This window comes from Zingiber officinale, chromosome 3A (assembly GCF_018446385.1).
Source record: "Zingiber officinale cultivar Zhangliang chromosome 3A, Zo_v1.1, whole genome shotgun sequence".
NCBI classification, from domain to species: Eukaryota; Viridiplantae; Streptophyta; class Magnoliopsida; order Zingiberales; family Zingiberaceae; genus Zingiber; species Zingiber officinale.
Window position 1 is genome coordinate 40169309 of NC_055990.1, and position 15747 is coordinate 40185055.

Genomic DNA, 15747 nt, shown 5'->3' on the forward strand with positions numbered 1-15747 from the left:
TTCTATAACACAGTGTTGACATGCTTTTGAACACAAGAACTTTGAATTAGAGAAGATTAAAGGTAAGATTAGTTTGACAAATATCCTTGGAAGTGAATGCATAATCGGAAAAATTCTATAACACAGTGTTAGTATTAACCCTAATACCAACTATGAGATAATTGAAAAGGACTCATTTTGTATCATATTTCATTATTAATAAAAAGCAAAATTGGTTATTATATGTTTTCAATTCAGTACCGAATGAATAAGTATAATAATGTCCTAGAGTAGGAGGTTCTAATCTACAACATATCAATTGGTTGAATTAATAGTGACTATTATATATATACATAGAAGACTACTCTTAACTATTCTTAGTCAAACATTAATATACAAAGACAATATTATGCGCTGAGACAAACATGTAGGTTAACAGATGACTTAATCTCACAAGTAATGGATATAAGATATCTGGTTAACACAAAGGTATATATTAGAGAATATATACTGCATGACCCGTCATGAGAATGTTTTATGGATCGTTATATGAATGTCATAAATATTCTCATGTGACTATTGATATGAATAGTCTTTAGATCTGAAGTAACTAAGATTCCCTACATAAGGAGTTGTGTACTTTGGTATCGTCAAACGTCACCCGTAATAAGGTGGACTATAAAATCAATAATTGGATATGCAATGAGTTATGCGAAAGGATATGAGTAATATAAATGAGATCTATCGTTTCTATATGACGGAAGTGATATCTGTGGGCCCCTTGATTAATAGGACACAAAATACATGGCCATGCTCAAATGAGTCAATATGAGATATTGAACTTATTTGTTTTGAGTGTGTCTACTTAGAGATCAAGAAACACAAAAATTGATAAGAGAATGACACAGTCTATGTCTCATTAATCAAGCTAGATGTCAAGAATAGAAAGATCAAGTCATACAAGATAATAGATACGGAAAGATTATGTCGGATCTCGACATTCTAGCCACTTGGGTAGCAATGATGCCTTGTTAGATGCTACTTATTGCTTATGTATCTAAATGTTGATTTGGATACATGACCAACGTTACGAAAACTTATTAGGTCACACACAAAGAACTAGTTGATTTGGAGATGAGTTCATATGATGGGTATCAATTGATTGGGTTAGTAACTGGTGGCTGATGTTGTTCAAGTTAAGTTCTTTAGAAGTAAAAGGACAATACTAGTAACAATAACAAGAATCAGTATTCCAACTATTTTGGTAGGCTATGCAATGCCATGAGAACAAATAATCTTTTGCATAAAAAGATAGCAAAATGATAGACACTTCCAAAGCAATCAATAAAGAATAATAGAACTAAACTCACGAAATACAATAATATTTATCTACTAAAAATCTAACTCCGACACTGATTTTATGATCTCAAGAACAAAACCAGTGCAGTTTATATGCTTTAGTTTCTAAACCCCAGTAAAATGACAATTATTATCTCAGTGATACCAACCCAGAAATGAGAACAACTTGTAACAATTGTTCGACAATCTATGATCAATAAAAGAAATGCAACTTCGCAATGAATGTTGAAGTTTGAATCAAAATTTTAGGCTACTTGAAGGAGCATGAAAATAAACTTACAGATTATAATGGCTTACTTTTGCCCTTGTTCATAGAGATGACAATTTTCCTCGCGGGTTCAGAGTCCCACGAGGAAAAATCGAAATGGGGGTGGGGTCCCCGATTTATTTGGGGATGGGGACGGGTTTGGAGATTTTTTTCGGGGATGGGGCGGGTTCGGGGCAGGTATGAGGATATTGTCCTCATCCCTGAACCCGCCCCGAAAACCCGAAAATAATAATAATAATAATATTAATATAATAATATTATTTTTTAAAAATATTAATAATTATATTAATATTATTTTTTTTTGAAATATTAATAATAAAATTATTATTAATACTGATATTAATATTAATAGTAAAATAATAATATTAAATTAATTTGGGGATGAAAGCGGGGATGTGGCTGAGGATGGGGATTTGATCCCCTATGATTCGGGTTTGGAGATTTCCCGAACTCGAAATTATGGGGATGGGGGCGGAGATGAAATTTGGAGGCGGGGATGGGGATGACAAATTCGTTTCCACCCTGCCCCATTGTCATCTGTTGGTGTTGCGGGGCCGGTAAGAGGAGAGGGGTGAATTGCCTGTAAATAAATAATACCTTCCTCAAGACTTTTCAACTCAAAAATTAATAGCAACAATAAAATGTAAAACAACATTTACAAAAGAGAGATAGGAAATTTAACTTGGTTACAACTCAGGGGGTTGTTAATCCAAGACAGTTGAACAGCTCCACTAGAATGTCTCATTTACTGTAAGCGGAGATGCCTTTTTTACACACTAAGAACACTCAGAAGTTGCTAGGAACTTAATACAGAGTTGATTCATTTATTCCTAGCTCCAGGGGCCTTTATATAGTTTCTGAAAATTCTATCTCGGGGTTTGAAAGCGTCTCCAAGAGGGTTGAGGGCGCCTCCAATGGATTTGACCAGATAAAACCTTATCTGCTTCACAAACGACCATCTAGACTTGTCCGAGGCGCTTTCAAGGTAATGGAGGCGCCTCCAAGACTGCAGTCAGCGCAGACGCCTTTAGCACTTCGTTGAAGGCGCCTCCAGTTAGCTTTTTCAGCTCATTTTGACTCCTTTTCTTTTTCCGAAGCTCCGATTGCTTGGGTGTTTGCAGCCAACCGAAATAGGGCTCACCCGAACCCAATTTCCAGCCTTCTCCTCAAGCAGACTTCCGTCCCGACTTCTCGTCCCTCGAACGCCGCACACATTCTTCTCGTCCACCGGTGTACTCTTCCGCAGCTCTTTCGTCCTTCGAACGCACCGAGCCCGTCGACTCCCTTCCCGTGCCGTCCTTCTCGCTAGTTGCGTCTTCCGTTCGACTTCCTGCGCTCCTGCACACTTGGACACATGGATCAAATAACAAATAGTACATAACCTAACTTGGTTGATCACATCAAAACAACCACGGGGTCCAACAATCTCCCCCTTTTTGATGTGCATCAACCCAAGTTCAAGTTAGGGAAAAAATAGACAAACATTAATTTATAGAAATTATTAAACTAACAGTTTAAGCATGAAGATTGCAATAATAGAATTTGCAACACTAAGAAAAAGAAATTTTTTAATTTTTAACTCTCCCTAAACTTTTAATTTTTAACTCTCCCTAAACTTGTTCCTATTTCTCCCTTTTTGATCACAGCAAAAAATAATGGGGTCATAATATTCAAATAGAAGTTTTCTAAGGAAACATTTTTCTAAGTATACAAATTTTTTTGTTAAAAAATTTTGAAAAACTTTTTAAAGCATTATCTAATTCTAATTTTAATGCTTTACCAGAAAGTTAATTAAACATTTTATTTCAATATTTTGACTTCCAGGTCGTGGCGAGGCACTAGATCTTCTTGGTTATTGAAGCAACAACCACTTCCTTAGACAAAACCTCATAAAGAAATTTTAACGTTTAATTTTCTCGCTGAAAACTTTTAATTAAAAAAAATTTAGTGTAGAAAAGATTTTGGAACCCAGTAAAGGTTCCTTCCTACTGGATTAATCAAGAACTTAGGGGGTATATAACTTTCGGGAACTTTCCTAAGTTGTCCCTGATGTTTTCTAATATACCTGTTTAATTTTCCATATAACTTGAGTCTTGATTTTGGAAATTTATTTAAGCATGCATAATTATTTTTCAATTTTTCAATTTCAATTTTCAATTTTTCATTCTCTAGTTTCAAATTATCGTATATTTCTAGTGGGTATGCTTTTGCTAAGTTTAATTTCAACTCATTATTCTTCTTTTCTAATTTAACTAAGTCTTTACTGAGAACTTTTATGAATTGAAAGGACTGCTTGGGAGTCAGATTACGTACCTCACTTACCTTTATATCTGATGCTCCCCCTTCATCACAGCTTTCTTCTTCTGATGATCCTCCCCCTTCATCTATGCTCATCTCCGAGCTGGTTTCTTCGAAAAGATGGTTGGCCATCAATGCTAATCCCGAGAAGGCTTCGACTTCTTATTCCGAGGATGATGATTCATCCCATGTAGCCTTCAGACTTTTGCGCTTCGATGATGTCGACTTTTGAAACCTCTCCTTGTCCGTCTTGGACGGTCATCCTTGATGTGCCCTTCCTCGTTGCAGTTGTAGTACGAACCGTCCCTGGGAGACAGGAAAACAGCAGTAACAAAAGAGAGACAAGAAATTTAACTTGGTTACAACCCAGGGGTTGTTAATCTAAGACAGTCGAACAACTCCATTAGAATGTCTCCTTCACTATAGACGGAGAAGCCTTTTTTTACACACTAAGAATGCTCAGAAGTTGCTAGGAACTTAATACAGAGTTGATTCATTTATTCCTAGCTCCAGGGGCCTTTATATAGCTCCTGGAAATTCTATCTCGGGTCTTGAAGGCGCCTTCAAGAGGGTTGAGGGTGCCTCCAATGGATTTGATCGGATAAAACCTTATCTGCTTCGCAAACGACCATCTAGACTGGGTCTCAGGCGCCTCCAATGCCCTTGAGGCGCCTCAGACAAGGTTGAGGTGCTTTCAAGGTAATGGAGGCGCCTCCAAGATTGGAGTCAGCGCAGGCGCCTTCAGCACTTCGTTGAAGGCACCTCCAGCTAGCTTTTTCAACTTCTTTTGACTCTTTTTCTTTTTCCGAAGCTTCGATTGCTTGAGTGATTGCGGCCAATCGAAATAGGACTCACCGAACCTAATTTCTGGTTTTCTTCTCGAGCAAGCTTCCGTCCCGGCTTCTCGTCCCTCGAACGCCATGCACGTTCTTCTCGTCCACTGGTGTACTCTTCCGCAGCTCTTTCGTCCTTCGAATGCACCGAGCCCGTCGGCTCCCTTCCCGTGTCGTCCTTCTCGCTAACTGCGTTTTCTACTCGACTTCCTGCGCTCCTAAGCTCCTGCACACTTAGACACATGGATCAAGTAACAAACAGAACCTAACCTAACTTGGTTGATCACATCAAAACCACGGGGTCAAACACCATCCCTACCTGTTCAATTATGAGAGTTTTCGATTGGTTAAATGTCAACTGACTATCTACTAAAGAGGTAAGATAATGTTTGAATGCAACATATGAACATATCCATATTGTATAATCAAACAGTACTTTTGAACACGAGCTTTGAATTATGGAAGATTAAAGGCTAGATTTGTTTGACAAATATCCTAGGAAGTGATGCATAATTGGCTATAACTAAATATCAACAAGCTTTTGAACACAAGAACTTTGAATTATGGAAGATTCGAGGTTAGATTAGTTTGACAAATATCCTTGGAGGTGAATGCATAATTGACAAAATTCTATAACACAATATCAACGTGCTTTTGAACAAAAAAAAAAATGATAATCCTAATTAGCTTCATTGACTATCTCTGGGATAACCAACCCGACCCCACGAAAGTTTCCCACTGATCACCAGGATAAATCGGGAAGCGCACGCGACGGCCAACCCAAAAGCCCAACATGCTTTTGAACACAAGAACTTTGAATTATGAAAAATTAAAGGTTAGATTAGTTTGACAAATATCCTTGAAAGTGAATGCATAATTGGCAAAATTCTATAACTCAGTACTAACATGCTTTTGAACACAAAAACTTTGAATAATAGAAGATTACAGGTTAGATTAGTTTGACAAATATCCTTGGAAGTGAATGCATAATTGACAAAATTCTATTACACAACATCCATATACTTTTGAACACAAGAACTTTGAATGAAGATTCAAAGTTAGATTAGTTTGACAAATATCCTTGAAAATAAATGCATAATTAGAAAAATTCTATAACACAGTATCAACCTACTTTTGAACACAAGAACTTTGAATTACTTAAGATTAAAGGTTAGTTTGACAAGTCTCCTAGGAAGTGAATGCATAAATGGTAAAATTTTGTATTATCATCATGAAACCAACTGTAGAGAATAAGAAAATAAGTGCAAGGAAGTGGAGGAAGGGTGCTACAGGTTGCCACCACTCTGCTGCCAGAGGTTGATGATGTCTGTGGCCTGGTTGAGGAGGATGATCATGCGTTTCTGCGAGATCCAAGGCTTCTCCTCGATCTTGGTCTTGAGCTCCTCCCACGCATCCTTGCGCGGCCAAAAGTAGTAAGGGCTCAGCGGGATGGTGCCGTGTCCGGGGATCACCTGGTCAAGCGCCAGTCCTATGTTCTTCTCCATCCAGATGAACCGTAGAACCAACCGCGGCTTCTCTATCGGCATCACCACCACGCCCAACTTCTACCATCCATCGTACAAAACGAAATCCCATCAAAAAGGGACGAGCTTTACAAAAGACAACCGCAGGAAGATTAGGTTTAACTGCTCTACTACCTGTTTCTCCGCGGCTCGCTCGCCGTCATCAAATTGATCGACATCGGACGAGGCTTCTAGGGCCTCGGTGGATGCGGCGGCGGAAGCCGATACCGAAAGCGGCCAGAAATGCCTGCCCTTGGACTTTGAAGTGACGGCGGTTCCGGAGGCGAGAGAAGAAGCAAAGAGAGATTTGGGAGATGGGAATCGGGCATGGTGTAGGGTGGGCAGGCCGAGTTGGGCGGTAGCAGGACTCGCCAACTGCATCATCCTCACCACTGTCTCGCTGCTCCGCTCTCTGCTCAAGCTGGGGGCGAAGGAGAGGAGACAGCGTTCGAAGCTTCACCCCCTTTTAGCCGTGCGTTTGCTTTGGATAAGGTCTAGAAAATGTAATGGGCCGCTTCTTACCGGGCCTGCGATGGATCAAACAGCCCTATTATTCGGCCTCACGCAAACTCCGGAGGCCCTTCCATTTTTGGCCAGGCTCTCCTTGTGAGCCACGCGAGGAATAGGAAGAGGATGAGACCGATGAGGGGGCGGCGGGCTGCCCGAGATCGGCGAACCCTATACCAGGTTATTCTATACTCTCTCTGTTCTTATGCTTTACTTCTCCGGTTGCCAGACATGGGTGGCGTTTTTTCTAGTTTTATTCATCTATTATTTGTATTTGGGTCCAAAAATTGTTTGCTGGGAACAAGCAATCATGATGTTACTGGTACCCTAGGAATCTGTATTCTGGAACACTATGTGTTCAAAGGTGGTGCATTTTTGTGATTCAGCTTGGAAATCCTAAATTGAATTGTTCTGTTCGCTCTTGATTTAATCTTTTATGCAGATTTGGAAGATAATAGGGATCTTGGATACTCATTCTTCAATTCCTTTTTTTTTTTTTTTTTGTATTTAGCTTATGGGCATCATATCTTGTGCCACTGTTTTGCAGATGATTGAACACAATCTTGTCGTTTGGTTGCCCTTCTACCATCTTCTAATGATTGAACACAATGACATTGGCAAAACACTGTGTTTTGCAGATGATTGAACACAATCATGCCATTGGCATCATACATACCAATGACATGATTCGATCTAATTGTGCCATTGGATGAGGCATCTAGAATAGAAGCTATCTCCACCTTGGAATGCTTTGGTTTCTGAAATGAATTAGGGAGAAAATTTCATGCTTTTGAAATAATGTAAATTTCCCTAATGAGGGAATTCTATTGTCATTCAATAAGATGGTTTGATTTTCTACAATTTTTACCACTAGAAATACGACTTATTTAAAATAATGGCATTTCGTGCCTCACTATGCTTTACCTCTACCTTTATACTCAAGAATCGATGTTGTTACATTCTAAATTTTATTTGTCATCATAGTCTATGTAATATCAATATTATTCAAATTCAAATTTCAAACTTACGCAATATTCTATCTTTGTAAAACTCTTATATTCTTGACCTTAAAATTTCACCATCTATTTTTTCCTTTCTAAAATTAGAAATTATTAATTTTTTCTTACACTTTTTTGAGATCAGAGGTCTGTAATCCCTGGTCCCCTCCTGGTCCCTTCTACAATTTGCACATCAGATTACGATCGAAATCCGACCAAAATTGGCTACGATCTCTCCTTGGTTCACCTTCCCACCTAGGTTATAGTTTGGGTCGAGGCAAGCGGCTAGAGGCCACTGGCGGTGGGTGGGCCACCCTCTTGATTGGCGCTATACAGTTTGCCTAACTGCAGGCGGTTTCTTGTCGCCTGTCTCAACCCAAACTATAACCTAGGTGAGAAGGTGAACCCAGGGGAGATCACAACCAATTTTGGTTGGATTTTGACCACATGCAAATTACGGAAGGGACTAGGAGGGGACCAAGGATTGCGGACCAGAGGATTTGAACTCCACTTTTTTTGACCTATATCTAATATCATTAATTGGTAACATTTTTATCTTAGAATTCTATACATAATTCTGTCTACCTTCCTAGCAAAGTCACACTTTCTCATCTTTCACCATTGAAATCCATCATCATAGAAAAGAGAAAACTAAATTTCATATTGGTTATTTGTATTGATCAAAGTTGTAAGGAAAATTAAATTCCAAATTTTGTTAATAAATCAAGAAGTTGAATTCATACCAATAGGAAGAGTGATTTTTCTCTCACAACGTAGTTACTCTGCATTATGTTAATATTATTGACTTTGCTTGAAAAAAGGTGTAAGGAACTAGCCATTAGCATTATCTAGTTACTTATCCAAGTTTGTGATTAAACAGACTAATTTTGAGATTAATGTCTCTAGATTTACCATTTTTCATTACCTTCTAAAGAGAACTATGTTGTGGTACCAAATTAATCAGAATTTGAAATGTAAATTACATATTGGTAAACGCACTACTAATCGTTGATCTATCTTGATAAAGCTCTTTTGGCTTATTAATTGAATATGTTTATGTGTTTCTCATGAAATTTAGGAAAACAGCACCACCTCCTTAGCAAGTGAGACTGCAGAATGACAATTACAACAGTTGCAAATACATCATCCAGGTCTGATGTTGGTCGTCCCAGGAGCGATTGTCGATACGATACTACTGTCTAGCAAGAGGTGCACGATAACAGCCTAGCAGTGGTAATCAACTGTTTTCGAGCCCTTACTGAGGAACACTGGCTGCTGCTCAGGGGAAATGGCCAGACCAATTCAATTTTGCCCCCAAATGGTGGCTGCTGAAGTGAATGAACAACCCCCCATGGTTTACATTCTATATCAATTCTACTACCCAACTTCTGTGATATCCCAATATAAGTAATTGTTTGATCAACCAATACAAGTTTGCCGTGCGACTGAATCAATCCTTTTCGACCTCAGGGTCATGGTGGGGGAGGGGCAAACCAAAAAGCTGCCCAAGCTTTCGTAGCATTTCTTCCACTTTAAACATGCCTAGCATTCCAACCTCTTTCGCCTTTCCAAGTTGTAAGCAACTGGGCAAGTCTGATCCATGGCAATATTTGATGACACTTGGTTTCGCACTCATTTGGAGTCATTAGTTCTGTGATTACTTTAATCAATCTCTTGATTTAAAAAACCCTAAAAGACATGTATGTGACTGGATGATGCTGAGAGGCCTAATGCTTCATAATAATTTATGCTGGAATCTAGTTTGGAACTTAGCCAAGCAACCCATATCTTTATGAAAGTTTATTAATTATGTTTAATTATTACAGTAACCAGGTTCGAAGCACTAAATGGTGAATATTAAACTTTGAAATTTGATGATGTTGGCAACTGATACATCCATTACTTAGTTTGCGTGAAATAAGAAATCAACATCAAATCAATAATTTAGTAATTCATAGTTTATTCCAAGTTGGATTTACTTATTATTTCATCAAGATTTATTAGAGATATGTTCTTTCCTTATGTGGCAAATACTATTTTATAAATGTCCTTTGACGAATCAAAAAATTTAATTTATTTCCCCCCTTTAATTTCTCTCCTAAACTTGCCTGTGTTTACGCGAGAATTCAAAGATAAACTCTCGGGAACCTTAATCGACTTGTTTAATCCTAATTTTTGTTGATCGTTGTGCGTCTTGTCTTCCACTCGTGAAGATTGATTCCTCGCAACCATTTTGAGGACCAAAGAAATTATTATATTAGGAACAACTAAAGTTTGAAGTTCTAGGCGATAAGGTTGGAGATTATTTAAGTTTTGTCAATCTGGTTTATTTAACTAGTTAATCCTCCCACAAATTAGTCCAATTAATTGATAAAAATGACTAATCAAGCATAGTAACGTCGAGTTTGGGATAACCGGTCCGGTTCCACGGAAATTTTTCACCGACCATCAGGATAAATCGAAAAACGCTCGTAGCGGACAACCCATGAGCCTAGCATCTTTTAGTTGCGTGCCCCATTTGGAGAAATTTTTTTTATAAATTCATTATAATTGGAATTCGAACCACGAATATCTGAATGATAACTTATATATCCTGTTATTATGCCATAGCTTCGGGGACAGTCCAATTAATTGATAGGCGAATAAAGTAGTGGTAATCACTATTAAAACCTAATGTGGGTGAGGTTTCATGGAACTTTATGTAAACAAAATCGAAGCTTATCTTTGAAGAAGAACACAGCCTGTACCACTAGATTTCCTAAAAAAAAAATAATAAAGAAAAAGATAATACTATTTAATAGTGATTAAAATTAGTTTATATCTACAAATTATTATAGAATAACACTATGTAATAGTAATTAAAATTAATTCATATCTACGTATATTTATGGTTTAGGATTATGATTATAGTATTTAAATTATAGAAATTAAAATAAAAAAATAATTATACATGTTGCTCATAAGGTGTATATATATATCGCACCTTTTATTCCGCACACCTTGTAAACGCCTCATTTTTCTTTTTCATTTTAATTTTTTTTTATGCTTAATACTATAACCTAACCCTTAAACACTAAAGGCCAAACCCTAAATGACTTAACCGTAAGTAAAAAAAAAAATAATAAAATGAAATAAAAGAAAAAAACTGGGCAATGTGTAGTCCCGCAATTCGCGTCGCCCAGGATATATAATGCTCATCTTGCAAGCACCATATGTAATTTTCTTTTTTATTTTATTTTTTTAAAAATTTCTTTAGCTTTAATACTATATCCTAAACTCTAAAGACTAAATCCTAAATTCTAAACCCTAAGTTTTAAAAAAAATAAAAAAAATATACTTGGTGCTCACAAGGTGAGCATATATATATATATATATATATATATATATATATATATATCCGACTCCTTGTGTGTGACTCCATCTACAACTCACTCACACTTTCAGGTGCCCGAATTACTTCTGGATGCCCTGCACACTCAATTGGGCACAAGAATCGGGCACGGGAGTTGGTATATATATATATATATAGTTTTAATATCCTGTACATCTTACCTCACTACAAACAATCTAACTTTTAGTGACAGACTTATTCCGTCGTTGGATATCCATTGCTGACTTTTTTGCGACGAGTTATACAACGTCGTCACTGTTTGCCATAGAATATTGTAAATAATTCTAAATGTATGAAAGATGAATAAAATTAAAGCGGTAAAAACTTACAACGATCTCCCGCAGATTCGCAATCGGCAATGACAAAACTCTCTGTCGGAAGAGCGATCATAAGATCGGAAAGCCTTCTGCAATTTCACAAACCAAACTCCACCGCCTTGGATATTCTACTTTCTACTCTCTACGTTTGCTCACAGCACGCACTTGCACGCTTTTGCACACACCTTGCTTCTTCCGAATGATCCTTGGACGCACCCCCTTTATATAGGGAAATAGACTAGGGGCATAATGGACTTTTCCATTATGAGTAGTGGGGAACGTGGGTCATGTTCCCACATCCCCATTGTCCCCATTTCCAACATCTCCCACTCGTCCAAGGTAAGTCACTAAGACTAGTTCATTCAGGTAAGTCACAAAGACTTAATAAGTCACATAGACTATTAGAGAGTTTGGTCACATAGACCATATGAGAACATCCAATCCATATTTAGAGAAAATGGTTCGTGCGACAGCAAGAACACTGAGCGATAGTTGCTAAGAAGATTGTTACACCTTGACTTAGCAGCTCCTTGAGCAATCAATGCTAAGAAAGTTGTTACACTTTACTTAGCTACCCAAATAAATTAGAGACACACTCTTCATGACACATAGCCACTTTCCTGGTGGCACATAACGTTTATCCAGGATCCATCCAATCTTCAAGTGGCACACAACCATCATCTTGAAGATATCCATGTCTTTCTATTTACCCAGATTAAATAATTTTCATTTACATCGATATGAACATCTCTAATCCCTTATAATGACCATTATGTCAAGAGCATGTTCCATATCCTATATTCACATTCATTTTCGTACATAACAAAAATGGGTCGACTAGTGAATAAAACAAAAGATGTAAATATATTTAATCTTCTTTTTTAGCTAGAATCTATTCATTTTAATCAGTCACTTTCCTAGTTATGCTCCATAGACCGAATCACCCATAGCCATAGGATACACGCTAAAGTAGCAGACACTGATTAAAACTTCAAGTAAACAGCCAAATAGTCACTAAGGTAAAAAACTGAGATTAACTTATAATCTCAAAGGTCTCACATAGTAGAGAAACATGGATTCATTCTCATACTACCTTTATTGCCACAATAACATATGTGGTATGAATCACATACTACGATATTATTCTCTTTACTAAAAAAAGTGCATGTTTTTTCTCAATTTTAACATCGTACAGATTTTGATTTAGAAATACTTAACGTCTAATCCTGAATTCAACATATGAATTCTAATCTGGCCTTCAACAGGTTTAGTAAATGGTGGGTTCATTTACTCAGATCATTATTTACACATAAATGATTTCATCTTGACACAATTATCAAGGTGACCTCAACTTATGAATCTGTCTCTAATTTCATAATTTCAACTACGTAAGTTGTTTCATAAGTAACAGTCTTACCCCTATTTGTACTTAACAAACAAAGATGATTGTCTATGTGAGTGGACCAATCTCCACCTGCCAACATGCTCATCGAGATCTTATATGAATGTAACAAATACAATATATACATTGAATAAATTATGGCAAATGACACAATCAAAACACAAAGTCTGATTGTTATTTCAATGGTGTTACATTCTACGAAGTCCCAAAGACTTTACATGTTCTTTAAATGACTCTTTAGTTATTGGCTTAGTAAAAGGATCTGCAAGCATAACACGTGTAGGGACATACTTAAGAATGACTTTTCTTTTAGTCACAATATCCCTCACAAAATTATATTTAATTTATATATGCTTGCCTTTGCTATAATATTTGGGATTCTCAGAAAAAGCTATTGCATCTTGACTGTCACAGTAGACAGTTACTGGACTCCCACTATCCTCAGTAATTTTCAGATCTTTAGAAACCTTCTCAACCAGACTGCTTCTTGCACAGCTGCTGAACATGCCACATATTCAGCTTCCATAGTCGACAAAGCTACACAAGCTTGTTTCTTGCTGTTCCAGGAGACGACACCACCATTCAGCAAGAATGCAAAACCTGATGTGGATTTTCTATCATCCAGGTCTCCAGCCCAATCTGCATTTGAATAACCTTTCAGTTTCATATATGATCCTTGAAAACAGAGACAATAATCTGTTGTCGCCTTCAGATATCTGAATATCCTTTTTTACCGCCTTCTAGTGTCTCAGTCTTGGGTTGGACTGGAAGCGACTGACCAAGCCCACAGCATAGCTGATATCGGGATGCGTACACAACATAGTGTACATCAAACTACCAATAACATTGACATATGATTTTTTATTCATCTCAGCTATTTCCTCTGGAGTTTTAGGACACATACTCTTGCTCAAAACAGTACCTTTCACAATGGGTGTATGTTCTATGTTGCAATTAGACATGCTGAAATGATGTAACATCTTATTTATATAAGACTCTTGTGACAGACCCAAAAGTCTTTTAGGACGATCTCTTATGATCTTCACTCCTAAGATGTATTCAGCTTCTCCTATATTTGTTGTATCAAATTGTGATGACAGCCACTTCTTGACTTCATTCACATATCCTATGTCATTTCTAGCTATCAGCATATCATCAACATATAATGATAAAATGACATACTTTCCTTTTTCCCTTTTCAGGAAAACACAATGATCCTCATTGATAATCTCGAAACCATAAGATACAATGACTTCGTTAAATCTTATGTTCCATTGTCTTGATGCTTGCTTTAGCCCATATATAGACTTTCTAAGTCTACATACTTTCTGCTCTTGGCCTTCAGCAATGAAACCTTCTGGTTGAACCATATAGATTTCTTCGTCAAGATCACCGTTAAGGAAAGCGATTTTTACATCCATTTGATGTAATTCTAAGTTATAATGTGTCACAAAGGCCAAAATAACTCTTATTGATACAAATTTCACTACGAGAGAAAATGTCTCTTCAAAGTCAATACCCTCCATTTGGGTATATCCTTTTGCAACTAAACGAGCTTTGTATCTGTTAATCAATCCATCTGCTTTCTTCTTTATTTTGAGAATCCACTTATTTCCAATAGTCCTTCGGCTCGGAGGAAGATTGACTAAGTCCCAAACATGATTTTAAATCATGGACTCTATCGCTTCAACCATTACAGCTTCCCATTTTTCTCTAACTCTACATCCCAATGCTTCCTCAATGGATTGAGGTTCGTCATCGTCAATTGGAAATGTAACCAATGCCTCATTCTCAATATCAAACCTCTTCTTAGGTTTGATCTTACGAACACTTCTCCGTAAGTTGGGCTATTGAGAGGTCAACTCATGACTCGGCATATCACTCCCACTCGGTTGACTAGACTCAGGTATCCCTTTTGACACATCTCTTGTTGATAATATCTCATCCTCATCCAATAGAGGAACATTTTTATCAACATCACCTCTGATTGAGAACTCTGTTTCGAGAAAAGTCGCATCTCTCGTGTCTATTTCGGAGATGGTTCCATCTAGTTGCTCACCTATGAAAACATAACCTTTGGAGGTCTCATGATATCTTATAAAGATACATTTCTTACCTCTAGCCCCTAGTTTTCCATACTTGTGAGAACTATCATGAACATAAGCAGCTGACCCCCAGGGTCTCAGATTACTTAAATCTGGTTTTCTGCCTGTCCAACGTTCATATAGGGTAGATGGAACTGACTTTGAAGGCACTTTGATAAGTATATAGGTTGCAGTTAATAATGCATCTCCCCAATAGAAGATTGACAAATTAGCTTGCACCATCATAGACCTAACCATTTCAAGAAGACTCCTATTTCTTCTTTCAGCTACCCCATTTTGCTGTGGAGTTCCAGGGATTGTCAGCTGTCTAATAATCCCTCTATCATTACATATTGTCTTGAACATATTAGACAAATACTCCCCTCCACGGTCAGTGCGTAAAGTCTTAACTTTACGTTTTGTTTGATTCTCAACTTCGTTCATATAACGAATGAAGCAATCCAATGCTTCAGATTTGTGAGAAATCAAATACACATGACCGAACCTAGAGAAATCATCAATAAATGTAATGAAATAGAAAGCTCCATGTATAGCCTTCACATTCATTGGACCACAAATATCTGAATGAATTAACTGTAATGTTGATTCAGATCTTATAGCCTTACCAAATGGTTTCATAGTTGCTTTTCCAGCAAGACAATGCTCACATATAGACAATTGAATCTTAGCCCGAGTGCCCAATAGACCCTCTCTAGCCAATCGATTCATACGTTCTTGTCCTATGTGTCCTAATCTAGCATGCCAAACCTCATCGGTTATATCTGCAT

At 37.4% G+C, this 15747-nt stretch overlaps 1 protein-coding gene and 1 long non-coding RNA gene across 3 annotated transcripts; one reads left to right on the plus strand and one right to left on the minus strand.

Moving 5' to 3' along the window:
• Positions 1-5741: 5741 nt before the first annotated feature.
• On the minus strand, positions 5742-6723 carry LOC122051789 (30S ribosomal protein 3, chloroplastic-like). Of its 2 annotated transcripts, none has more exons than XM_042613082.1 (2): positions 6396-6723; positions 5742-6299 (listed from the first exon to the last, which is right to left on the minus strand). In XM_042613082.1, exons 1-2 carry the CDS (start codon positions 6642-6644, stop codon positions 6024-6026), a joined length of 525 nt encoding a protein of 174 aa, XP_042469016.1. In that variant the 5' UTR covers positions 6645-6723; the 3' UTR covers positions 5742-6023. The 2 variants fall into 2 exon arrangements, with proteins under 2 accessions (XP_042469016.1, XP_042469015.1); XM_042613081.1 differs by having other exon boundaries at positions 5742-6302; positions 6396-6719.
• On the plus strand, positions 6724-9572 carry LOC122051790. The gene is made up of 2 exons (XR_006131543.1): positions 6724-6947; positions 8844-9572. It is a non-coding gene; the product is annotated as an uncharacterized LOC122051790 (long non-coding RNA).
• The last annotated feature ends 6175 nt before the right edge of the window (positions 9573-15747 follow it).